The sequence below is a fragment of the Ranitomeya imitator genome, chromosome 8, assembly GCF_032444005.1.
Source record: "Ranitomeya imitator isolate aRanImi1 chromosome 8, aRanImi1.pri, whole genome shotgun sequence".
Classification (NCBI taxonomy): Eukaryota; Metazoa; Chordata; class Amphibia; order Anura; family Dendrobatidae; genus Ranitomeya; species Ranitomeya imitator.
In genome coordinates, this window is record NC_091289.1 from 38917908 (window position 1) to 38944725 (window position 26818).

The window sequence follows — 26818 nt, forward strand, 5'->3', positions numbered from 1 at the left end:
GAATTATAAAAACAGCAATTAGTGTTTTTAACAATGAATTATATTATTCAACATCTACAGAGCTGGCAGATATTCCAAAAGGTTAATAAACCTGAAACTTGAAGATTTAAGAAAGTAAAAGTGACATTTTATCTTTCTTAGGAGAATATCTCTGTGCAGAATTATTGGGCAATTATTAGTGTGCACAATAATTATGTAACTCAATGTAAAATGTACATTTTCCAATCTCAATTGTTTATTTTCATCTTACAAAGATAGAATAATAACCAAAGGTCTCATTATGTAAAAAATTACATTTTTGTCATAAAAATATTAGTGACCGACCAATATAGCTGCCTTCTTTTGGATAACAGCAATAAACCTTCCATCCATGGAGTCTGCCAGTTTCTTAGGCCCCCTTAACATGTACTGATATTTCCGGTACTGGAAAAACTAATACCAAAGCTATCAGTGTCCGTTTGTCCATTTGTAATATATGCGTGTGACATCCGTGTGCCATCTATGTGCCGCAACAGTGTGACACGTACCGGGTCCTGGGAAAAGCTGTACAGTTCATGCTGATCCCAGGTGCTGGCTGCTGAAGGTAGCTGTCATTATTGTCCCTTTGTCTCACTGAGATCAGCGCGACCACGTGACATTGATGGGAGTTGTATTCAGCACCCACTGTGGACATTGTGCATAAAATAATAAATAAGAAAAAAAAGCGTGGACTACTGCATAATTTTCATAACCAGCAGAGGGAAAGCAGACCGCTGGGGCTGATATTAATAATCTGGGAAAGGGGACAATATCTGAAAAGGTTCCCAGGCTATTATTAACAGCTCACAGGTGTTTGCTTAGCCTTTACTGGTTAGTTTTCGAGGGACTCCCCAAAAAAATTACATAGCGTCCCCCTATAAATTCTAACCAGCAAAGGCTAAACAGACAACTGTGGGTTGATATTAATAGCCTGGGAATGGACCAGGGATATTACACCCCCAGGCTGAGGACATCAGCCCTCTGCCGCCACGGAAATGACACAAATCTGGAGCTTAGTCTTGCTCTTCCCACTTGCCTTGAAGCGGTGGCCAGTGGGGTAATAGGGTTGGGGTTGATGGCAGCTGTTTTATGGCCACTGACATCAAGCCCAGAGGTGAGCAATGGATAGGTATCTATAAGGCACCACCATTACTAACCCCATAGTCATATTATAAAAAATACACTGCAAAAATAAAGTCCTGTAATTGAAAGAAAGATACAGACTCCTATAAACACTCCCACCATCTTTTTCCCATTTACTACAGTAAAATAAAGAATAATAAAACACTATATTCCTCACGTGTCTGCCGACAATTCATTTGTCCAACGAAAAACTCCTCATCGCTAGCACCGTGAGAAATCAGCCCATAGTTGTCTAATTAGCCTTTGCCGGTTAGAATTTATAGGGGAAACATATGTTTTTTTTTCTGGGGTCCCCGAGTAAGCTAACCAGTAAAGGCTAAGCAAACAGCTGTGAGCTGTTATTAATAGCCTGGAAACCTTTTAGGATATTGCCCCTTTCCCAGATTATTAACATCAGCTCCCAGCGATTGGCTTTTCCTTTGTTGCTTATGAAAATTACCAGGGAGACCATATTGATGTCATTCATGTGTCATCAGTGTACACGTGTGGAGGATGTTTTGTGGCCCGTGCTGCTGATAAAAATTGGACATATCAGCTTGTTTTGCCCACGGACACACGTTCGAAGGAAACACACTGACATGTGCGCAGACCCATTCATTTGATTTGATCTACGTGTGTAAGTGTCTCCATTACATGTAAAAACAGACACCACACGTACCAGAGACACTGACGTCTGAAAGAGGCCTTAATCTGTTGGAGAGCAACTTTTTGGGCAGCACCAACCACAGTCTCCCAGACTCTGTTCAGAGAGGTCACTGTTTTCCTTAACCATATATCTACCAATTAAGAAGGGCCCTCAAGTTCTAGATAGGGTTCGGGTCAGGTGAGAAAGGGTTCATGTCATTATTCTTACATCTTTAACCTCTTCTGCCTCTGGCAATTTTTCATTTTTACGTTTTAGTTTATTTCCTCCCCATCTTCCAAGAGCCATAGCTTTTTTTTATTTTTCAGTCCACATAACCATATGAGAGCTTGTTTTTTGTGGGACAAGTAATACTTTTGAATAACACAATTTGTTTTATCATGTGAAGCACTGGAAAGCAGTAAAAAATTCCAAGTGTGTTGAAATTGGAAAAAAAAGTGCAAATTGACATGGTAATATAATTGTCCAGGTCAGTAAGATTGCACAATCTATGTCCTAATTGTTTTTTTGCAAAATATATTTTAATTAGCAACACTGCACCTAAGGCCGGTTTCACACATCAGTGGCTCCGGTACGTGAGGTGACAGTTGCCTCACGTACCGGAGACACTGACTCACGTAGACACATTAAAATCAATGTGTCTCTGCACATGTCAGCGTGTTTTCACGGACCGTGTGTCCGTTTGCAAAACACGGAGACATGTCAGTGTTTGTGGGAACGCACGGATCACACGGACCCATTAAAGTCAATGGGTCTGTGTAAAACACGTACCGCACACGGATGCTGTCTGTGTGCAGTACGTGTGCCATGCAGGAGACAGTGCTACAGTAAGCGCTGTCCCCCCAGCTTGTGGTGCTGAACTCCCATTCACTTCTTCTCTCCAGCAGCGTTCGCTGGAGAGAAGGAATGAAAAATCATTTTTTTTAAAATTTTTTGTTGTTAAAATAAAGTTCCCGATAATCTCCCCCCTCCCACTCCCTGTGCACCCACCCACTGGCATTAAAATACTTACCCAGCTCCCTCGATGCTTCCATCCTCTCAGCGTCGCAGCTCTTCCTGTATGAGCGGTCACGTGGTGCCGCTGATTACAGTGATGAATATGCGTCTTCACCTCCCATTTTTCTGGTACCGGAATTATCTGGACGTGTGGGACAGGCCTAATGGAGTAAATGAGGCGAAGAGCATAGAAAACAATGAGCGAGCAAAATAATGAAGTGCAAGGAAAAGCCTAGTGAAGGTGCAGGAAAAGGAACTCAGGAGCACCAATTTTATCTATTGAAGTGGCATTTGTTTCAGCTTAAAGTAAAGGCAAATAATAGTCTTTCAAAAACGTTAACAGTCCACCGAACAGTGTATTCAGCAAGAAAATCTTGAGGATCCAAGGTTCCAACTCATAAAACTTCCAGGGAGAAGCTGTAAAACAGCAAGAGAGATGTCTCCTTTGAGTAACATAATGAATTCTGCCTGTTCTACAGGGTCTCTCCAATGTTTAGATGCCTCTGGGGGGAGATCGACTGATACAAACAATTGCATCAAAGAAAACACTTTAACGCAATTCTTTTTGCAGTCTAATAAAGAAAATGTTTAGCGGCAAATAGTAATAAAAGTCTTTTAGCTCTTCTCCGGCTAACACATAAATTAATATGATTTATGGGCATTTAATTTCTATTTTGTTAAATCTCAACCCTATAATATTATGGCAATGTACAATTCCTACTTCATTTTTTATTATAGAATTTGTAACTTACTTTTACAATGTCAGCGTCATTTTAAATTCTGACCTAAATCAATAGTACACATAATAATAAGCAACTTTGTAATATGTCTTATCAGCGAAATCGGCTTCTTTCTCCTTCCGGACTGATCTTTCACTTTCAATTGATGGGTAAAATCTGAACTCAGTGAAGACAGATTTCAAATTACAGAGATAGGAGACGGCACTTGGTGCTTTTAAAATTCTGCTGCAAGTCCTCCTGAAATTACAGTTACTCTTCTTCTTGTAAATTTATTATACAGGAAAGATATATATCTTTGTACCATGCTAGCCAGTAGATGGAAAAGGTATCAACCACTGAGGACTCTCAATTCTAAATATTTTTGTAAATTTATGAGCACCAATTGTCATCTCCTATCTCAACAACATGAAAATCTGTTTTCACTGAAGACACATTTTACCTGTGAATTGATAGTAATACAAATGTCAGTCCCAAAGGAGAAGGCAGATGACTCTGATAAGATATATTACAAAATGTCTTAATTTCAATTGTACTATTGATTTCTGAAAACAAATTAAGATGATGGTTACTTTTTAAATTCGATCTGTCAGCAGGTTTTTGCTATTTAATCTGAGGGTCAGAGGGCCTAATTCCAGCAGTGTGTCACTTCGTAGGCTGTGTTTTGTAGATTCAGTGCAATCAGTGTTTTATCAGCAGGAGATTATCACTGCAGGACTAGGTCTCCGTAATCGTGACCTAGTCCGTGTTAATGTTCAGGTCCGGCAGCCTGAACATCCAGAATTTCCCATTCTGTCATATGTGTGGCATCACGTGAAACACCGTCTCTGATCGGTGGTAAATTCATTACCGCTGGTCAGAGCACTGTGGTTCCCATGCTTTCATACATATGACAGCGTATAAGACAGCAGCTGTGGCCCATGGTAAAATGGTTACCGCTGGTCACAAGCATTGGCTGATAAGAGTACTTCTGTTATCATTGTGCTCCTGGTCTCGCTGATAGAAACAAGAGCAGGCATATGATGATGAGAGTATTCATCAGGTGGCATTTGTGCAATAAATAAATAAATAAATAAAATAGAAAAATTGGCATGGGCACCGCTATTCTTTATGACCAGAGCAGGCAAAACTGACAGCTGCGGGCAGCAGCCCTCAGCTGTCAGCCTTATCTTGGCTGGTTATCAAATAGAGGTGTCCCCACAATATTTTTAAATTTTTTAAAATAAATAATTACAAAAACGGCATGAGGTCCACCCAATTTTTGACAACCAGCTGTTAGGGATAGCAGAACACACCAAGTAATAGAGAGATTGATACGAGGTGCGTTCGCAGCCCAGGGTCCACCGTGCAGAGATACCTGCTGCAATGTAATGGCGTACGGACACTGAGCTCACACGTGGGTTAAACTTCACCCCGCGTGAAATGAAAGTGAGCTCTATTGCATCACAGAGTCGCGCTGTACACATGGAATAATACCCTAACTAGGGTTGTGCTTGCTCTGGAACTCTTCTGTGCTAACCGCACACATGAAGGAACCAGATGCTAAGCCAAGGCTAATTGCCCCCACTGACGCTAGCTGCCTGCCTGAGTGTACAGCCCCAAAGCTAAACAGACTCACACCACATATGAACTGAGCGGTAGAGTGTCCACTGACAACAGTCAAACACAAATGATACTAGCGCATGGACATGCGGCCATGCGAACCTTTTATAGTTGTAGCTCTCCATGACCTTCCTAGTGGGCCAAAAGTTGCTGCTACAGGACCTGAGCGTGTGACCACCAACCTCCAATGAGAGGTCTTCCCTTGGGCATGCTCAGAAGGAAAAGAACAGGACTTAGTCCCAGGAGCGCCTGCTTGCCGCCAAACAGTACTGGTTATAATGGCTGAACCTGGAAGGGCAGCAGTAACAAAACATGCTGTATCTGTCCGAGCCAGGCGCTGGGACCGACGTCGACACCTAACACCAGCCAAGCTAAAGGAGACAGCAGGGGGCTGGTTTTCTCAGACTGGTAAGGAGCCATGAATATTGGCACCCAGCCCACAGCCGCCCCAGAAAGGCTCATTCATTAGTAGTTCTCTCATCAGCCAATGCCTGTAACGGGTGGTAATCTTTTTACTGTTGGTCACAACTGCTGGCTCACATGGTGTCATCTGTGTGACAGTGTGGGAACCACAGTGCTCTGACCGGCGGTAATGAACTTACCGCCAATCAGAGATGGTGTTTCTTGCACTGTTAGGCTACTTTCACACTTGCGTCGGTACGGGGCTGTCGCCATGCGTCGGCCCGATGTAACAACGCATGTTGTGAAAGAAATGAACAACGGGGGCAGCGGATGCAGTTTTTCAACGCATCCGCTGCCCCATTTTAGGGGATGGAGTTTCGGCCGTGCATGCGCGGTCGAAAACGGCGGACTTGACGCACAAGAAAACGTTATATGTAACTTTTTTTGTGCCGAGGATCCACCAAAACAAGACTCATCTGTTGCACGACATCTGGCCATACGTCGCAATGCGTCGCTAATGCAAGACTATGGAGAAAAAACGCATCCTGCGGGCACATTTGCACATTTTTTCTCCAAAACGACGCTTTGCGACGTACGCCAAACAACGCTAGTGTGAAAGTAGCCTTACACAGATGACACCATGGGAAATGCTGGATGTTCGGGACTCAGTTCACTTGAATAGGGTCTGGGTTCCTGTTCGAGTTCAGGTACCATTCTGGTACCAAAAACAAACTTTTTTTTTACTGTTCGTCCAAACCCGACAGACTCGAACATCCACGGGGCCGCCCATCACTAAGCATAACTCCTTTAAAGGGAGGGTGCCGTGATTTTAGTTTTTGTATTAATAATTATTGATTATATAATCAATTATTTTTAATACAAAAGTAAATGTAGTACTTTAATACTTTTTTATTTATTCATTTTTACTTTTGCCACTGGAGGCCGCCATTTTCATTAGTGTGGGTGTAAGTGTCTGGACACGACACTTGCACACCTCACTTACGGCAGCCATGGGCATAGGAGCCAACAGTCGGGCTCCGACCACTCCTCCTGCCTCTCAGCTGTGACTTGGGCACGCCCCCTGGGCTGCTACGTCACAGCTGTGAGAGGAGATCGCGGCCATTTTGTTTTTAATTTTCCTCTGTCATCGCACACACAGCTCAGTGTGTGCGATCATAGCAGGAGCTGCCAGGGAGAAGCTGCTGCTGGGAGCGAGGTTCGGGGTGAGTATCTGCAGCCAGGAGCTGTGATTGCAGCCTGCACTTATTACAGCACAGGCTGCAATCACTGCTCACTGCCGTTCAGAGCAGAGCAGGGAGATCGTCACACTGCTCTGCCCTGAACATGACTCAGCACTTCCTGGAAGAGGACTGAAGGTAAGTACAGAGTTTTTATTTTCTTATGCATCTACCACTGCTACCACCCCCTATATACCACTGCTACCAGCCCCTATATACCACTGCTACTAGCCCCTATATACCACTGCTACCTGCCCTTATATACCACTGCTACCTGCCCCTATATACCACTGCTACCTGCCCCTATATACCACTGCTACCTGCCCCTATATACCACTGCTACCTGCTCCTATATACCACTGCTACCTGCCCCTATATACCACTGCTACCTGCCCCTATATACCACTGCTACCTGCCCCTATATACCACTGCTACCTGCTCCTATATACCACTGCTACTAGCCCCTATATACCACTGCTACTAGCCCCTATATACCACTGCTACCTGCCCTTATATACCACTGCTACCTGCCCCTATATACCACTGCTACCTGCCCCTATATACCACTGCTACCTGCCCCTATATACCACTGCTACCTGCCCCTATATACCACTGCTACCTGCCCCTATATACCACTGCTACTAGCCCCTATATACCACTGCTACTAGCCCTTATATACCACTGCTACCAGCCCCTATATACCACTGCTACTAGCCCCTATATACCACTGCTACCAGCCCTTATACACCACTGCTACCTGCTCCTATATACCACTGCTACCTGCCCTTATATACCACTGCTACTAGCCCCTATATACCACTGCTACCAGCCCTTATATACCACTGCTACCTGCCCCTATATACCACTGCTACTAGCCCCTATATACCACTGCTACTAGCCCCTATATACCACTGCTACCTGCTCCTATATACCACTGCTACTAGCCCCTATATACCACTGCTGCTAGCCCCTATATATCACTGCTACCTGCTCCTATATACCACTGCTACTAGCCCCTATATACCACTGCTACTAGCCCCTATATACCACTGCTACTAGCCCCTATATACCACTGCTACTAGCCCCTATATACCACTGCTACTAGCCCCTATATACCACTGCTACCTTTCCCTATATACCACTGCTACCTGCTCCTATATACCACTGCTACTAGCCCCTATATACCACTGCTACTAGCCCCTATATACCACTGCTACTAGCCCCTATATACCACTGCTACCTGCTCCTATATACCACTGCTACTAGCCCCTATGTACCACTGCTACCTGCTCCTATATACCACTGCTACCTGCTCCTATATACCACTGCTACCTGCTCCTATATACCACTGCTACTATCCCCTATATACCACTGCTACCTGCTCCTATATACCACTGCTGCTAGCCCCTATATACCACTGCTACTAGCCACTATATACCACTGCTACCTGCTCCTATATACCACTGCTACTAGCCCCTATATACCACTGCTACTAGCCCCTATATACCACTGCTACCTGCTCCCATATACCACTGCTACTAGCCCCTATATACCACTGCTACTAGCCCCTATATACCACTGCTACCTGCTCCTATATACCACTGCTACTAGCCCCTATATACCACTGCTACTAGCCCCTATATACCACTGCTACCTGCTCCTATATACCACTGCTACTAGCCCCTATATACCACTGCTACTAGCCCCTATATACCACTGCTACTAGCCCCTATATACCACTGCTACCTGCTCCTATATACCACTGCTACTAGCCCCTATATACCACTGCTACTAGCCCCTATATACCACTGCTACCTGCTCCTATATACCACTGCTACTAGCCCCTATATACCACTGCTACTAGCCCCTATATACCACTGCTACCTGCTCCTATATACCACTGCTACTAGCCCCTATATACCACTGCTACTAGCCCCTATATACCACTGCTACCTGCTCCTATATACCACTGCTACCTGCCCCTATATACCACTGCTACCAGCCACTATATACCACTGCTACTAGCCCCTATATACCACTGCTACTAGCCCCTATATACCACTGCTACTAGCCCCTATATACCACTGCTACTAGCCCCTATATACCACTGCTACTAGCCCCTATATACTACTGCTACTAGCCCCTATATATCACTGCTACTAGCCCCTATATACCACTGCTACTAGCCCCTATATACCACTGCTACCAGCCCCTATATACCACTGCTACTAGCCCCTATATACCACTGCTACTAGCCACTATATACCACTGCTACCTGCCCCTATATACCACTGCTACCAGCCACTATATACCACTGCTACCAGCCCCTATATACCACTGCTACCTGCCCCTATATACCACCGCTACCTGCCCCTATATACCATCTACGACTGCTACCTGCCTCTGTATACCACCTACCACTGCTGCCTGCCTCTATATACCATCTACCACTGCTGCCTGTCTCTATATACCATCTACCACTGCTGCCTGCCTCTATATACCATCTACGACTGCTGCCTGCCTCTATATACCATCTACGACTGCTGCCTGCCTCTATATACCACCTACCACTGCTGCCTGCCTCTATATACCATCTACCACTGCTGCCTGCCTCTATATACCATCTACCACTGCTTCCTGCCTCTATATACCACCTACCACTGCTGCCTGCCTCTATATACCATCTACCACTGCTACCTCTGTCCTGTGTAGCTAATCTAGTCTTGTGTAGCTAATCCTGTCCTGTGTACAGTATCACACAAGATAGGATTAGATACACGGCGCAGCACAGTATCACACAGGACAGGCTCAGCAGTCAGTATCTAATCCTCTCCTATGCACTCCTCTCCCCCCTGCGTGTCTTTCCCCATTGTGGTTTATTATTTTTGTTGTGGGAGATGAGGGAGTCGAGGATTATGCGTTCGGTATGGTATAAAAAAGATTAATAAAGGACTTTATTCTGGCCGAGTATTTACAATACATGTGAGATCTATGTGGCGGCATTATGGGTGATCTATATGGCGGTATTATGTGAGAAGCATATGGCGATATGTGAGAACACTGGCGGTATTATGTGTGATCTATATGGTGGTATGTGAGAACACTGGCGGTATTATGTGTGATCTATATGGCGGTATGTGAGAACACTGGCGGTATTATGTGTGATCTATATGGCGGTATGTGAGAACACTGGCGGTATTATGTGTGATCTATATGGTGGTATTATGTGAGAACTGTATGACAGTATTGTGTGATCTATTTGATAGTATTGTGTGTGATCTATATGGCGGTATTATGTGAGAACACTATGGCAGTATTATCTTCAGAAAGCGGACCCATTCTATGGTGGTTCTGGCTGAGCACCTGCACGCGGGTCTGGGGTAATAGAGGGGACAGCGTGACCTCCAGTTAGGTGCAGTCAGGGGAAGGCTGGTGAGGCAGCTGAAGAGAGGGGTCTCATTTTTATCGTTACTATATGGCTACATTTCCTTCCCAGCGTCACCCCGGACTGCGCCTGTCGCCTCGCTTTCACACATCGCCAGGACAGGATGGAGAAGACAGGATCTGAGGAGGGGAATGGGGTCTGCATGCAAAGTCTGGATCAGACCAGGCCATCAATCCGCAGAAATGTTTCCTGGATTTATGTGGAGCAGACGGTCCATCCATGTGTATAAAAGACAGCGCCCTATGTACAATCCCTGGCTGCTCTGCACACCGAACAGGGGTCCCCCATAGACCAGCACACTGCTCTCCTGAAATACTCTGTGCTGCTGTCACCCTGCTCCCTCCACCACATATCTCCCAGAATCCTTGCTGCCTGCCATCCTTGGTGACCGTCTACTTGTCAGTATAAGGCTTCCTTCACACTATCGTTATTTGGTCAGTATTTTACATCAGTATTTGTAGCCAAAACCAGGAGTGGGTGATAAATGCAGAAGTGGTGCACATGTTTCTATTATACTTTTCCTCTATTTGTTCCACTCCTGGTTTTGGCTTACAAATACTGAGGTAAAATACTGACCAAATACTGATAGTGTGACGGCAGCCATACTCTGCAGTCACCAACAAAATGGCTGCTCACTGGGTTCCTGAATATCATCCTCTCTAATCCCTTAGCAAACACCCAGAAGGGGAGGAGAGGAGTGACATCACACAGGTCAGCAGACTCCGCCCATAATTACTGCAGTGCAGTAATGTGAGCTAGTTGTACACTAGGTTTTTCTGAAATTTCAGCAGCTGCTCCCCCTAGTGTTGAAAAGTGGAAATTCCAAAACTTTTCAAATTATTTTTCATATTTTACTAAATTATAAACAAATGATAATATTTTTTAAGAAAATGTAATCATTAATTCTTGACATTTTTACAATTTCTGAAAAAAAAATTTTTTTGATGGCACCTTCCCTTTAAGCCCTGCTCCCAAATAACTTTTTTTCTTAGATTCTTACCTTAATTTTGGCTTCAGATTTTGTGCTTTCCAAAAACACATCAGCACCAGATGAGGTTTCTTCTTTTGATTTTGAATAAGCCATCTACGCAGATTCAAAAAATTATTATATAATTTAGATAATATAGATATCATAGGTAATTATTTTTTAATTTGCTATCTGACCTTACTTTGCATATTCACCATATTTTTGTGGATCTAGGGTTGCCAATTGTCCAGAAATTCCAAGATAGTCCGTAAGATGAGGGCAATTTTTTTGCCCTGTCCGTACATTATTTTTTAAGCTGATGAAATTTCTGCAGATTATTAGGACTGTAACTATCATCATTTTACAATTTACAGTGAATGCAACTGATGTCTTCAAATCAGAATTATGGGCTGTAGATGTGGATCACTTACAATCAGAATTTGTTATGGTTTTCCAATGTGTCCGGTGTTTCCAATGTAAAAAAAAATATCGTCAGTCAGTGTTTTTTTTTTGTTGATAAGCCGCACAAATTTTTTTTTTTCGCTGATTTCCTGGAAAGACACGGCTGATTATCAAATTAATCGGTATCTTAAATACTATCACAACAGTCGAGGAATACGTGCATGCATGAACAGATTTTGTCTCAATAACAGACAGATGGCAGATCTGACTAAGTAAACGTTTTTTCCCCCCTTGAGCAACAAAACATCATTGGATTTGAGATATTCTTTGCTGCAATGATATACATTAAGCGTATGACACAAATCAGGAGGCTTCACGAGCCATAAAGATACTAATCATGGTCATGTTTACAGCTCCCGCTGCTCCAGGCGCGGAGCCTAAATACGCCCACCTAAGGGCAATCTACGCCTAACAGTCCCAGTTATGATTGTTTTTTTTTTTTCGTTCCTGCTCAGAAAAACACAAAAGATGTAAAAACAAGATATAAACATAACATAAACCTAGATTTTATTCACATTAAGCATAAAATCAAACATACAACACAACAGAAATCTACGAGTATATCAGACATTAGAAATGCACGTGGAGGCGAATAAGATCCTATCCCAATATGTAGTAGGTGTAATAATAATAATATTAGCAAATACCTCCAAATAGAAACGTAGTATAGTTGCTCTGAGAGTTTATTTTTTTGCAGGACGAGTTGTACTTTTGAATGACACCATCCATTTTATCACCTGAAAAGCAGGAAAAAAAATTCCAAGTGTGATGACATAGCAAAAAAAAAAAAAAATGCACAATTACGCAATTGTTTTTTTTGGGTGTTTTATTTACAGCCCTCATTTTACAGTAAACATGACCTGGCAATATGATTGTCAAGGACATTATGATTAAGGAGATATCAAACATGCATAATTTTTGTTTTATTCAGGTGTCGGAAAAAAAATCTGAAATTTGTGTGCAAAAAAAAAAAATTCCTGTAGTCATTTTTCAATTTTTTTTCAAAATATTTTCAATTTTGAAGACAAGGAGACGTGTGAGAGATTGTTTGTTGCACTTCTAGACAATGTTTTTATTTATATAATTTTTCCGTACATGCAATGTTTTAATCGCCTTTTATATATATTTTTTGTGTTGTTGCGGCAGCCCAAAACCCACAATTTTGCCGCATTCATTGCTTTTCTTGTTACACCATTTATGACTTTTATGAACTTAGTATTACCAAATGTGTATTTTTTTTAATGGGGGAAAAAAGGTGGTTTGAGCTTTTCTATTTTTTTATATTTTTTAAACAGCACAGCTGCATTATCCGTGGTTACGTCCACTGATAAAGTGTCAGTTAGTTAGCTAGTTGTTAGTGGTCATAATAACCATGGATGCCTAAGGTCCTGTAATACCTGCATATGAGGAAAGAAAAATAGCGAATCAGAACTATACTACATTTCTAAATGGAGGTACTTGCTAATATTATTATTATTATTACACCTACTACATATTGAGATATGATCATGGAGATGGGAATACCCCTTTAATGATCTAAGGATCAATATTAAAGTGATTGAAACCCCCTTTAAATTGTATAGCAGTAAAGATTTAAGGTAGCCATGTATGTTGTGATGTTTCATCCCAATGTAAGGATCTGACCAATATTTGGTACGGGTGGAGAAGGGTCATACTATCTTATCAGTCCAAAGAATTGGAGAATGTTCCACTGTAGGTTACGGAGGAAGATAGTACCTCGGTGTGACAAGTATCACATATACAGCTTTTATGCGCCCTATTTTAGAATGGTATTTAACATTTTTTATACATATTGGAATAATACATAAGATATTTCCTTTTTACAGGTTGTCTATGTCACGGCTACCTTCCCCTATGTTATGCTGATTATTCTCCTGATCCGTGGGGTTACATTACCTGGAGCAGCTCAGGGGATAGAATTTTACCTGTATCCTGATTTATCAAGACTCTCAGATCCACAGGTACGACAATGAATTTTCATTTTATTAGAACATGTATTAAAAAGAAAAAAGATTCAAAACCTTGTGTTATTGTAAAAAAAAATCTATCGATGATATATTTTCTTGGAAAACTTAAGGTACCTTCACACATAACGATTTCATTAACGATATCGTTGCTTTTTGTTACGTAGCAACGATATCGTTAACGAAATCGTTATGCGTGACAGCGACCAACGATCAGGCCCCTGCTGGGAGATCGTTGGCCACTGGGAATGATCAGGACCTTTTTTTGGTCGCTTATCACCCGTTGTCATCACTGAATCGGCGTGTGTGACGCCGATCCAGCGATGTGTTTACTGGTAACCAGGGTAAATATCGGGTTACTAAGCACAGGGCCGCGCTTAGTAACCCAATATTTACCCTGGTTACCATTGTAAAAGTTAAAAAAAAAAAAACAGTACATACTCACATTCCGATGTCTGTCACGTCCGCCGGCGTCAGCTTCCTGCACTGACTGTGTCAGCGCCGGCCGGCCATAAAGCAGAGCACAGCAGTGACGTCACCGCTCTGCTTTACGGCCGGCACTTACACAGTGCAGGGAAGCTGACGCCGGGGGACGTGACAGACATCGGAATGTGAGTATGTACTGTTTTTTTTTTTTTACTTTTACAATGGTAACCAGGGTAAATATCGGGTTACTAAGCGCGGCCCTGCGCTTAGTAACCCGATGTTTACCCTGGTTACCCAAGGACTTCGGCATCGTTGAAGACAGTTTCAACAATGCCGAAGTTGTTCCCCTGATCGTTGGTCACTGGAGAGAGCTGTCTGTGTGACAGCTCCCCAACGACCACACAACAACTTACCAACGATCACGGCCAGGTCGTATCGCTGGTCGTGATCGTTGGTAAATCGTTTAGTGTAACGGTACCTTTAGAGACAAAAAAATGCTAATTTGTTGCTTCGTTAACATTGAATTACAAATCAAATGCATTCCTAAGGGGTCTTGAGATCCAAATTGAACAGGAAGGGTTAAACATTCGGATTTCTACATCACTGGAACCCATGGAGATAAGATTTTGGGAGATTTGATTTGTTAGTAAATTATCTATAAATTCGGCAAGGTGCTTCGCACAGGTGAGGAATATGTCGGTGCTCATATAGCGCTTACATAATCTGTAGAACTGTGTAGAATCACAGTTTACTTCCTGTCTCAAAGGGGCTCACAATATACGTGTTTTTCTATTTGAGACACAAACTTGAATCAATTTCAGAAGAAGCCAATTAATATCTTTGGGGTGTGGGAGGAAACTAGGATTCACCTATGGAAAATGGGAAGAATATACAAACTCCATGCAGATGGAGTTGAACCTTGCTGCGAGTCAACAGTGCTGACCATGCTGCGAGTCAACAGTGCTGACCACTAAGCCACTCTGTATAAACAACTGAAAATAAAGTATTTATTTAAGATTTAAAGGAGTTTTCCACTACTGAGCAATTCTTTTCCAATGTTCCTAACGTGCTAGGAAAATAAGAAAATTGCATACTTATCTTGTGAACCAACTCCGCTCCGATTGCTATCATGATATTGCTGATTTAACATTGTCACAAGATCACTGGGGGACACTGGGTTCGGAGCTGAGGAGCCTTACTGGTCCAGGATTTAATTATACTTTTTTTTAATTTTACTAAGCATATTCGAGACCTTGAATAGCTGTTATTCAATAGTGGTTAAACCTATGTTATTACTGTTGGAGAAATGCTTCTTATTGTATGTATTGTATCAACTACTATTTACTACTGTTTAATAGTGCATGAGTTTATGTCTCCAGTATTAGTGTTATATTGCCAGTTAAGCACTGTTGAAAAAAACAAACAAACAAACAAGAAGTTCCTGTTCACTCAGTGTGTAACTGAAGCAGTTTCACTTTCACTTTGCAATCTGACAGACAAGATGCTAAGATCCTAAGCTATAAAAAAAATACCTGTTATAAGCTGTGTTATCTTTGTTCCTGAACAAACATTCATTCACTGTTGAGCCACTGAACCGTACAGGGAATAATCTGCTGCCTACAGGTAGTGGGCCCAGATCCCAAGAGAGTAGCTCAGAGGAAAGGGAACAACAGTGTATTAAGAAGAAGAAGCAAAGATGGCTGCCAGCAGCAACTCTGTGAAGTTCACATTGCCAAATCCGATGAACCAGAACAACCAATATTGGAAATTCAAGGGCTTCGGCCAGAAACGTACGTCAGAATGGGCAATTTTTTTAAATTGCCTGGATAACTGTTTTTTAGCCATGTGGAATAAAGTTGCATATTTTTTATTCATACAGCCATGTGGATAATTTTCTTCATTTTTTTACAAAAATCTTTTAATGGTCTTAATCTTAAGCAATCAGCAAGAGCGTGGAGCACCAAAATAAATGAATTCTTGGAAGAAGAATTTAGAAGACGAGGTCATCCAAATCCGTTTTTATACACGAACTGCGCAGACAGAAGGTGGATGTACGTTCTCTTATTTGTGAACAATGTGATTATGATTCATCAAGAGGAAACGGAAATTGCAAAGATGACTAAAGTTCTAAATCGTCGCAGGGCTGTAGGAGAGATCAATTCAACATAAGTGTAAGATCTTTCGGAACTCCTGGAGTGGACCCGCAGAACCATGACAACGAACCTCCCAAGGGTGAGCTGACCAGGTAGACCACCCCCTATACAGGGAACGTTAGGGGCAGGCCCAAGGGAGACTATTGCAGCAGAAGCTGGAACCCGGAGACAGGTAGTAGGAGGTAATGAATAGAGAAGCTGAGCGTAGGACAGAACGGAGTAAGATGGAGTATGGTTTGATATGAGCTGTGCTCCGGTGAGACCAAAGGAGCACTGGGAAGGGGAAGACACAAGGAAACGGAAAAGGACAGAGACACCAGACTGACAGGGTACGGAGAGGACACTGGGAAGGCTGGACTGGATGAGGAGGCAAGGAAGCCTGGGAAAGGCAGAGAAGCTGAACTGACTGAACAGAGCAGAGACTAAGAACAGTCAGCGCAAAGACAAAAGTGGACTTGAGTCACAGAAGAACAAATGACAGACAGGCAAGGAGCAGAGGAAGGAATCACCTTAAATACATGGCATGCAGAAGGACTTCCGGGTCACAGTCCTCCAGGATCGCAAATAGGAGATACAGAGTGCCCCTAAATCAGAAAGAGGAAGTGCGCGCGCGCAGAGGAGCACTGGAGAGGGCGGTGCGCATGCGCACCCTACGAGAACCAGGGAGTGGAGAAAACTGAAGGAGAGGACATGCGCCCGCAGGAGAAGTGCGCCGCCACGGGTAAGTATGAGCGGAGAGAGCGGCAGTGGTCCCGGCAGCAGGCACGGCTGCAGAAGGAGCGGCCGTGACAATAGGGTCTTATCTGAGGAGTATGGCAGGTGAAAAAAATCAAAATTACTTACCTTTTATGAGTATCTATAAAGCATGTAATAAAGTACATCAGATGCAGGAGATCCACGGGTCAGTAAATGACCAAACGATATCCAGGAAACAAAGGAGAGGTTTGGGAATGATTTTTGCGCTTGCTGATCAATGATGTGACCCATATCCCAGATTGTCAAATGGATAGTGGTTTATTCTATGCTTTTCAAAGTACAAAAGACTTTTTCATCAGGAAAGACCACAAGTCTCAAAATATACTTGTGGTCTTTTCTGATGAAGAAGTCTTTTGTACTTTGAAACACTTAGAATAAACCGCCATCAAGTTCATACTTCTATGAAAAATGATATTGGGTTTGTTATAATCCTTAAAAGAATATGACCATAGGTTAAAATTTTCCAATATTTTGTCAAGGCACTTCTTATAAAATTATGAGATTGATTGATCGTGGCTAAAAAACTACCGTATATTTAGCTTTTATAAAACTATATTTTTTTTATTCAAGTCCACTTCCTCTTAGTTTTTATTTTGGCCATATCATTACATTTTTTTTAATCAGCCTGATTAAATTTTGCTGTAAGTTCAAATGCATTTTTCAATATTTCTTTGGAATATTTTTTTAATACATTTACTTAAAGTTGGAAGAAGACCTAACAATGAGAAATACAAAGAGGCAATGGGGCTACTTCTACACATAGCAACTATGAGCGGATATCACAGCAACAATTGCAATTCTCTGCAGATATGTGGCCTCCTATGGGCATGGGGAGCAGTAAATATTACATTTCTGTAACAGCGGTCACACATGATCGCCCAGCCGCTGCAGGAAGCAGGCAGCTGCTTATAACAGTGTATCTGCTTTTAAAGAAAATTAATTTTCACTGCTCCCCACGCCCATAGTCCCTCCCACCGCTAGACACCAGTTTCAGTGCGAACAATACCAGGTAATGTTTTCATAAATTGGAAATCACACTAAATAATGCAAAAAGACCCCAAAACCAGGAAAATTACCAACTCCATATCAAATAACAAAGGAGGAGAATGAAGGAGAATATAGGTATAAAATACATATACTTTATTAATTACACGTAGTAAAACATCACAGAAAAAAATATAAAAAGTCAGTAATAAGGTGCACAAGGATGGAAAAAGAATGACCCCCAGTGTCAGTTGCCAGCCTAATAAGTAAAAATATGGGCAGAGAGTCGCTCAATATAATGGGTAATATCAATACTAGGACCCAACCCAGTGCCTTTTGCCTGCTACTATTATTGGTAAACATTGCTCATTATGCACTAAGCTTTATGTCACTTTACTAGTATTAATAAAGTATATGTATTTTATACCTATATACTCCTTCATTCTCCTCCTTTGTTGCCGGTTTCAGTGCGTGGAAGTGGGAGGGACTATGGGCGTGGGGAGCAGTGAATATTAATTTCCTGTAACATTAGATACACATGTTAGCTGCAGCTGCCATTCCTGCCTCCTGTCACCCACTCCTCTAATGCTGCTGCATCCGTAGCCACAGCCACATAGGGTACATCTGGACAATAAGACGCACCCCACCTTCCCTCCAACATTTTGGAGGAAAAAGGTGCATCTTAAAGTCTGAAAAATAGGGTGTATCAATAAAGTTTTGTCAAACAAAAGTACCAGAGGTATCAAAAACAAAGCAGCTTTATTTATAGCATGACACACCAAAAAGAGACAAAAAAGGCACTGTCAAAAACCCAATAAAAACACATGTTAAAAAATACACAGGAAAATAAAATGGAAAAAAAACGAAAGTAACCTAATTCAAATAATAGGTGCAGAAATTCTTCAGCTTCAAGCACTTGCCAAAAGTTTATCATGGGAATGCTAGCAGGGTATCTTTGCCTCTTTGAATAAACTCAGTGGCACAAAAGATGAGTACTGTAATTTGGCCATCTGTAGAGCAACGCTTGTAATTTCTATAGCAAAGAGCTTGCAAGAGCTGCGATTTGTATCTAGAAGACCCGCTATCTTTGAAAAACTGTATTAATGCTTGGTAACCTAGGCAGGTTTTTAACACCAAGAAAATTGCAAAATTGCAGAGTTTCAACAACAACAAAAAAGAAAATTTATAATTGGTTAATTTAATAGAAACCAAAGTGGTGATACATTCTGATTAAAGTTTAATCACTGACTGGGGAGCTAATTAGACCTTTTAGCTGATTCAAGTTGCCTGAACCATAGACAACTTGAAATAGAGACCACCTCATGTCTCAGACTGGTAAAGCCCCCTTTCCTTTGTCTTGTGACTAATTCTAATAATAATAATAATAATAATAATAATTTTATTTATATAGCGCCAACATATTCCGACGCACTTTACAAATTATTCTCATGCATCATTGGTAGCTCACTGCTGACTTTGCATGACCCCCCACTCACACCTTCCACAAAGGTTACAAAACAATAGAAACTTTCTCTGGTGCCTTGGAATTTTGGATTTTCTACTGGTAGGCCCCCTGTTCATTTAAAATAATCTTTGGAGTCAGATTCTTAGCGAGGTTTATGTCTGGCCCATAGATCTTAACATCTCATTTGCATATTAACCCCTTTACCCACGAAGGTGGTTTGCATGTTAATGACCGGGCCAATTTTTACAATTCTGACCACTGTCACTTTATGAGGATATAACTCTGGAACGCTTCGATGGATCCCAGTGATCCTGAGATTGTTTTTTTTTTTGGCGATATATTGTACATCATGATAGGGGGTAAAATTTCTTCAATATGACTTGCATTTATTTGTGAAAAAAATGAAAATTTGGTGAAAATATTGCCATTTTCAAACTTAGAATTTTCATGCCCTAAAAAGGAACTCTGTCACCTGAATTTGGAGGGAACAATCTTCAGCCATGGAGGCGGGGTTTTTGGGTGTTTGATTCACCCTTTCCTTACCCGCTGGCTGCATGCTGGCTGCAATATTGCAATTGAAGTTCAATCTCTGTCCTCCGTAGTACATGCCTGCACAAGGTGCAATCTTGCCTTGCGCAGGCGTGTACTATGGAGGACAGAGAATTAACTTCAATCCAATATTGCAGCCAGCATGCAGCCAGTGGGTAAGGAAAGGGTGAATCAAACACCCCAAAACCCCGCCTCCATGGCTGAAGATTGTTCCCTCCAAATTCAGGTGACAGTGTCCCTTTAAATAACAGAGATACGCCACACAAAATACAGGGTGGGCCATTTATATGGATACACCTAAATAAAACAGGAATGGTTGGTGATATCAACTTCCTGTTTGTGGCACATTAGTATATGGGAGGGGGAAAACTTTTCAAGATGGGTGGTGACCATGGTGGCCATTTTGAAGTCGATTATTTTGGATAAAACTTTATTTTTTCCAATGGGAAGAGGGTCATGTGACACATCAAACTTATTGAGAATTTCACAAGGAAAACATTGGTGTGCTTGGTTTTAACGTAACTTTATTCTTTCATGATTATTTACATGTTTATAGCCACTTATAAAATGTGTTCAAAGTGCTGCCCATTGTGTTGGATTGTCAATGCAACCCTCTTCTTCCACTCTTGACAAACTGATAGCAACACCGCAGAAGAAATGCTAGCACAGGCTTCCAGTATCCATTGTTTCAGATGCTGCACATCTCGTATCTTCATAGCATAGACAATTGCCTTCAGATGGCCCCAAAGATAAAAGTCTAAGGGGGTCAGATTGGGAAACCTTGGTGGCCATTCAACTGGTCCACGAAGACCAGTCCACTTTCCAGGAAACTGTTCAATGTAGGAATGCTCGGACCTGACACCCATAATATGGTGCACCCATATGAGGGTGAAAGCCACTGTTTTGGACATAGAGCTCAGATGGGAAGGAGCGCCATTTCACTTTTTGAATGCAAAATTTGCTGGAACAATTGGCAGACTCCATGTTGCATTTGGAGAGCCTCTGATGTGCCTAAGCAGTGAAAATCCCCCACAAGTGACACAATTTTTGAAGCTAGACCCCACAGGGAACTGATCTAGATGTGTAGTGAGCACATTGAACCCTTAGGTGTTTCACAGAAGTTTATAATGTTGAGCCATAAAAATAACAAAAATCAAATTTTCCCCACAAATATGTTTTTATCTCAAAATATTGAATTTTCATAACTGTAACAGGAGAAATTGTACCATACAATTTGTTGTGCAATTTCTCCTGAGTACGCTGATGCCCAATTTGAGGGAGAAAACTACTGTTTGGGTGCGCGGCAGAGCTCAGAAGGAAAGGAGTGTCATTTGACTTTTTGAATGTAAAATTTACTGGAATCATTATTGGATGTCATGTTCAATTTGAGGAGTCCCTGAGGTGCCAAAACAGTGGAAATCCTCCACAAGTGACCCCATGTTTGGAAACTAGACCCCTCAAGGAATGTATTTAGATGTATGGTAAGCACCTTGAACCCCCTAGGTGCTTCACAGAAGTTTATAAGGTTGAGCCGTGAAAATAATAAAATCCCATTTTCCTCACAAAAATGTTGTTTTAACCCCAAGTTTTGAATTTTTCTAAGAGGTAATAGGGAATTTTCTTTACAACAAACTGAGGTCCATTTTTTCCTGAGTTTGCCAATACCCTACATGTAATCAGGAAATATTTTTCAGACACAGTGCAAAGTTCAGAGGGCAAGGAGCACCAGATTTTACTGTTATGGCTTGCAGGTGCCATGACCCACTGGTAGAGCCCATGAGGTGCCAGAACAGAAGAAGCCCCCATAAGTGACCCCATTTTACAAACTACACCTCTAAATGAATTCATCTAGGGGTGCAGTGATCATATTAACAGCACAGGTGCGTCACAGAATTTTATACCATTGAGCAGTGGAGAAAAAATAACTACATTTTTACCATCAAAATTTAGCTTTAGCCCCAGATTTTACATTTTCACATAAGAAGTGGGTAAAAATGGCATAAATATTTGTCCCACAATTTCTACTGAACGTGACAATACCCTATATGTGTTTGTACATTACTACTTAGCCATACGGACAGACTTGGGAAGAAAGGAGCGCTATTTGCAGATTTTCCTAGAAGAGTTTGTGGACTCCATATACAGAGCCCCTAATTGCTAGAAAGGCAGAATCCCCCCTCAAGTGACCTCATTTTGTAAATTATACCCTTTGGGAATTTATCTACAGGCGTAGTGCTTATTTTGACTCTATGGCTATTTTCCAGAAACAAGCAGCAATGGAAGATGCTAACTGAAAATTGTACACTGCCGCTGTAGTGATCAGTAAGCTGTAGTGACCAGTAGGTTGCAGTCACCAGTATGTTTTGCCCAATCCGTGCTTCTGGACGCATGCATCCGTAAGTTAATTTGTAATGTGAATTTGGTAGTGCAGAATTTGCTGAATTTCGTTTGGAATGTTATGGAGCCATTTCGCCTTTCTAGAGCCTTTGTGCTACCAGTAACGTGGAAGCTCCTATATTTCCATTAACAGATGACAGACCTGAGGAAGGACTTGCTTTTATTGTGCATTAAGTTGCAGCTTTTATTGGGAACATTTTACATAACCTTTGGGATCACATTTATCCAGCGCACTACGCAGAGTAATTACATTGGGGTTTCTATTTAAATCTCTGAATGATGTGATTCAGATGAAACCCCTGAGGGATCCATTCACTATAATGAGGCAGCAGAGTTACTCTGGATTCCGTCTGGCCTCTGTTCAGCGGTGTCCTTTTAAGAAGTGCACAAAACTGTGGCCGATGGTACTTTTATGCAATCCTAAAAAGTTGGACACTGCCGGATCCACAGTGCCTCCATTTGCCTCATTATAGGGAATATTCCACCAGAGGTTCTGTCTGAATCACGTGTTTCAGAGATTTGCACAGAAACCCCGGTGTAAGTGCTCAACGCAGAGCGCAGGATAAATGTGCACTGAGCTTTACTGCGATCTCTGAGAGACAGAATGAAAAAATAAACAGTAGGTGAAGAATTGGTTTTATTTTTACGCCATTCCTCGTGCAGTATAAGTGATTAGAATACTTTATTCTTTGGGTGCGATTATAGCAATACCAGATTTATATCGAGTTTTTATGTTTGGCTGCGGTCACACGCTAAAAGACGCAAAAAATAGTTTTTGCATCGCCATATTTTGAGAGCTATAATTTTTCCATATTTTGGCCCATAGAGTCATGTGAGGGCTTGTTTTTTGCCGCACGAGTTGACATTTTTATTGGTAACATTTTGGGACACATGAGATTTTTTGTTCGCTTTTTCTATTCCGATTTTTGGGAGGCAGGATGAACAAAAATCAGCAATTCAAGAATTTTTTTCATGGGGGAGTTTAAGCCATTCCGTGTGTGGTAAAATTGAGAAGGTCGTTTTATTCTTCGGGTCAGTACGATTACAGCGATATACCATTTATATCTTTTTTATGTTTTGGCGCTTTTACACAATAAAAACTATTTTATTGAAAAAAATATTTTTGCATCGCTTTTTTTCTGAGAGCTACAACTTTTAACTTTTCCGCTGATGGAGCTGTATGGCAGCTTGTTTTTTGCAGGACAAGATGACAGTTTCAGAGGTATCATGTTTATTTATATCTGTCTTTTTGATTGCGTTTTATTCCACTTTTTGTTCGGGGGCATGATGCTAAAGCATTTTTTTGCCTTGTTTATATATTTTTTATGGTGTTCACTAAAGGGGTTAACTAGTGGATCATTGTGGAAGCAGCGATACCAAATATGTGTACTTTTATTGTTTATACACTTTTTTGATTCAAATATTTAATATCTTTTTAATTTGTATTATTATTTTACATTTTTTTAGATATTTTTACAATTATTTAAAAACAATTTTTTTGTTAACTTTTTTACTTTGTCCCACTATGGAACAATCATTTTTTGCAGTCTAATCGCTTCTACAGCATGGGGATGCAGCAGCATCCCCATGCTGTACAAACTGTCAGCTCTGCACTGACAGGGAAAGTTGCTGATCATGCACTGCGCATAATTAGCAAGTTTCCTAGCTCTGGGGACCTGAATGTCATCATGACGACATCCGGTCACCATGGCAACTATCAGCATCCCGTGTCATGTCGCAGGGTCTCCGATACAAAGGCAGAGGGGCTGTCAGCCCTCTTCCGGCACTCAGAATGCTACGATCGAGTTCGATCGCAGAATTTTGGGGGTTAAAGTGTCGGAACTGGTGCATGACCGCTCCTGGCACTTAGTGCCAGGGTGTCAGCTGATTCTGACAGCTGACTCCCGACAGCGATCGCCCTCACCACACCCGTGTGTGTGGGCAATCGTGCAGACGTAATAATCCGTCTGTAGTCAAATAGGCCAGGTTACATAGATGGGTTATTACGTCTGATGTCAGAAAGGGGTTAACAAAAAAGTCTTCATATACTCTTACGGATCCCCCAAAGTATCGTTTAAGATCATTGGAAGGAGTGCACTTCCATTCCTTCATTGTACTGTTTCCTTCATCATTTAGGAAATGAGCCCCAGTGCCAGTCACTTGCTGATTTGTATGTTCTCCAGCATTTCTGTATTCTCTATTCTCCAAGGAGAGAAATTGAAAAAAAGCCAAGCACTGTCAAATTCTTCATTCGACCTGCAGCTTAAAAATGAAAAATTTACGATTCTCAAGAAACAAATGTTTAGCAGATTTTCAACCAAATCAATCATTCTAAATGATCCTGCCACAAATATGTTATCATGGTATTTAATGACAGGTGCATTTTACCTTCTGCAGAAAGAAATACTGAAGCTCTCAGCACCCTCTGCTGGTAGTTTACCGTTACAATATGAGCATCTATTACATCCCTTTTGTAACATTTCACCATTCTTTGGTATTTTTAAGCCTTAAGAAGAGGCTTCGTTTTCACTTGACCTATGATTTCTGCTGGCTTCTGCTCCCATTAAAAAGCTTGTCTGTCAGAAGACGTTCCGTTCTCCAGCAAGTGGTGAATCTTGGAGATGTAATCAGCTGTGTCTTATTCAGAATGACAGCACTGGAACCATTTAGGTCACCGAGGCAGACTAAAATGCAGTTTTAATGCTCTTTTGAAATAAAAACACAAGTAAACTAAAAAAGGAAAAAAAGAAAACATTATCAATAAAACACAGAGTTTCGGTAGTCATCAGATTAACAAAATGCAACATGCGTTGTATGACTTAAGGTATCACAGACTTTGTCACAGTGGTTTCGAATTCTCTTAGCTATATATTAAATGAATTCAATTGAAGTTGAGGGAAAGATACAATGAAAAAAGCTTTGTAGTTGGCAGAGCTATTTAAAAAAAATGTAAACACTGGGTCAAACACTTTTTAGAAGATAGGTATATGCTTTTAGTTGTTTGCACACTGAGTCTATTGCTGAGTTTTTGGAGCAAAAACAAAGCAGAAACTCAAAAACTCAAACTTTTTATGGAGTTTTGAAATTTAGAGGAGGATTTACAAAGTTTCTGCTCAGTGACTATGTGTAAATAATGTCTTTGTGACAACACAGCATTTTTATCTTAATTATCCAGACATCTATTTTCAGTAAGCCAGGAGGCTTACTTATCTATATAAGGCTTACTTATCTATATGTTGAATTTTGAGTTTATGTATTTCTTTCTTCGGTTGGTAAAGAGTCTGAAATATTGACTCTTCTTGTAGGTTAAATTGATATTTGTAAATTGATGAATAGTTATTATTTACCTGTTATATCATCACCTACAACTAATTGTACTGTTATCTTTGCAAAACAGGGATGCAAGGTCATTGAACAATGATATTTTCTGATATGGTGATTACACATTTTAACAGGCCATGTAGTTTGTTGACTTGATAAGGATAAAATAAATAATCAAACAATGTGAGTTATTCTCATCATCCCCTTGAACTTTGAATAATGGTTTGAAGAACAGTTGTAAAGTATAAAAAGAGGATATGCCTCTGTAACAATATACATCCAAGATATCCAGAGATCCAAAGAACCATAGATTTTTTGCAAAGCCACAGGCAGGTACACTCTACATGATAGCTGCCAGATCCTGGCTCTAGTACGAGGAACACAGATTTGACATTCTACAGGATGTCATCTTAGGGGAACACAGCCTTGGCTGAAAGAATACAGATCTGCTCCATTGGCCATCACAGAACCCATAGATAAGTTTGAAGTTGTCAGGATTTGGACCCCCGATCACTTGAGCCCTATGGATACATTTGGGATAGCCAAGATTGGGAACCACCAGTCACCTGGCTCCAAGGAGATGTTCAAGGAAGCCAGGTTTTGTCCCTATGATCACCAGGCCTTGTCAATCCACTGTCAGCTCTCTAAGATTGTTGCTACCTCCTGTCTGTGCGTGCCATTGTTGGGGGTAGTCGGCCTTGGAAGCTCTGAAGTGACAGCTGCTCTTGTCCTGGTGTGCCAGCAGAAGGGTGTTTTATGTGTTATTTGTTATGGCTGGTAATTCAGTACCACAATGGACATAGAAGTCAGAGCACATACAGTGATCTGACAATAACCCAAAAACATAGAACGAGCTCTGAGACGTGGGAACTCTGCTGACTGCAATCCCTAATCCTCTCCAACCACACTAGAGGCAGCCGTGGATTGCGCCTAACGCTCCCTATGCAACTCGGCACAGCCTGAGAAACTAGCTAGCCTGAAGATAGAAAATAAGCCTACCTTGCCTCAGAGAAATACCCCAAAGGAAAAGGCAGCCCCCCACATAAAATGACTGTGAGTTAAGATGAAAAGACAAACGTAAAGATGAAATAGATTTAGCAAAGTGAGGCCCGACTTTCTGAACAGAGCG

The 26818-nt window shown here is 41.5% G+C and overlaps 1 protein-coding gene across 2 annotated transcripts in view; it reads left to right on the forward strand.

Moving 5' to 3' along the window:
- The window catches only part of SLC6A11 (solute carrier family 6 member 11), a 172555-nt gene that overhangs the window by 103929 nt on the left and 41808 nt on the right, over positions 1 to 26818 (forward strand). For both annotated transcript variants that reach the window (XM_069736762.1, XM_069736761.1), the window contains exon 7: positions 13501 to 13635. In XM_069736762.1, coding sequence (XP_069592863.1) covers positions 13501 to 13635 — 135 coding nt within the window. The remainder of the gene's footprint in view (positions 1 to 13500; positions 13636 to 26818) is intronic.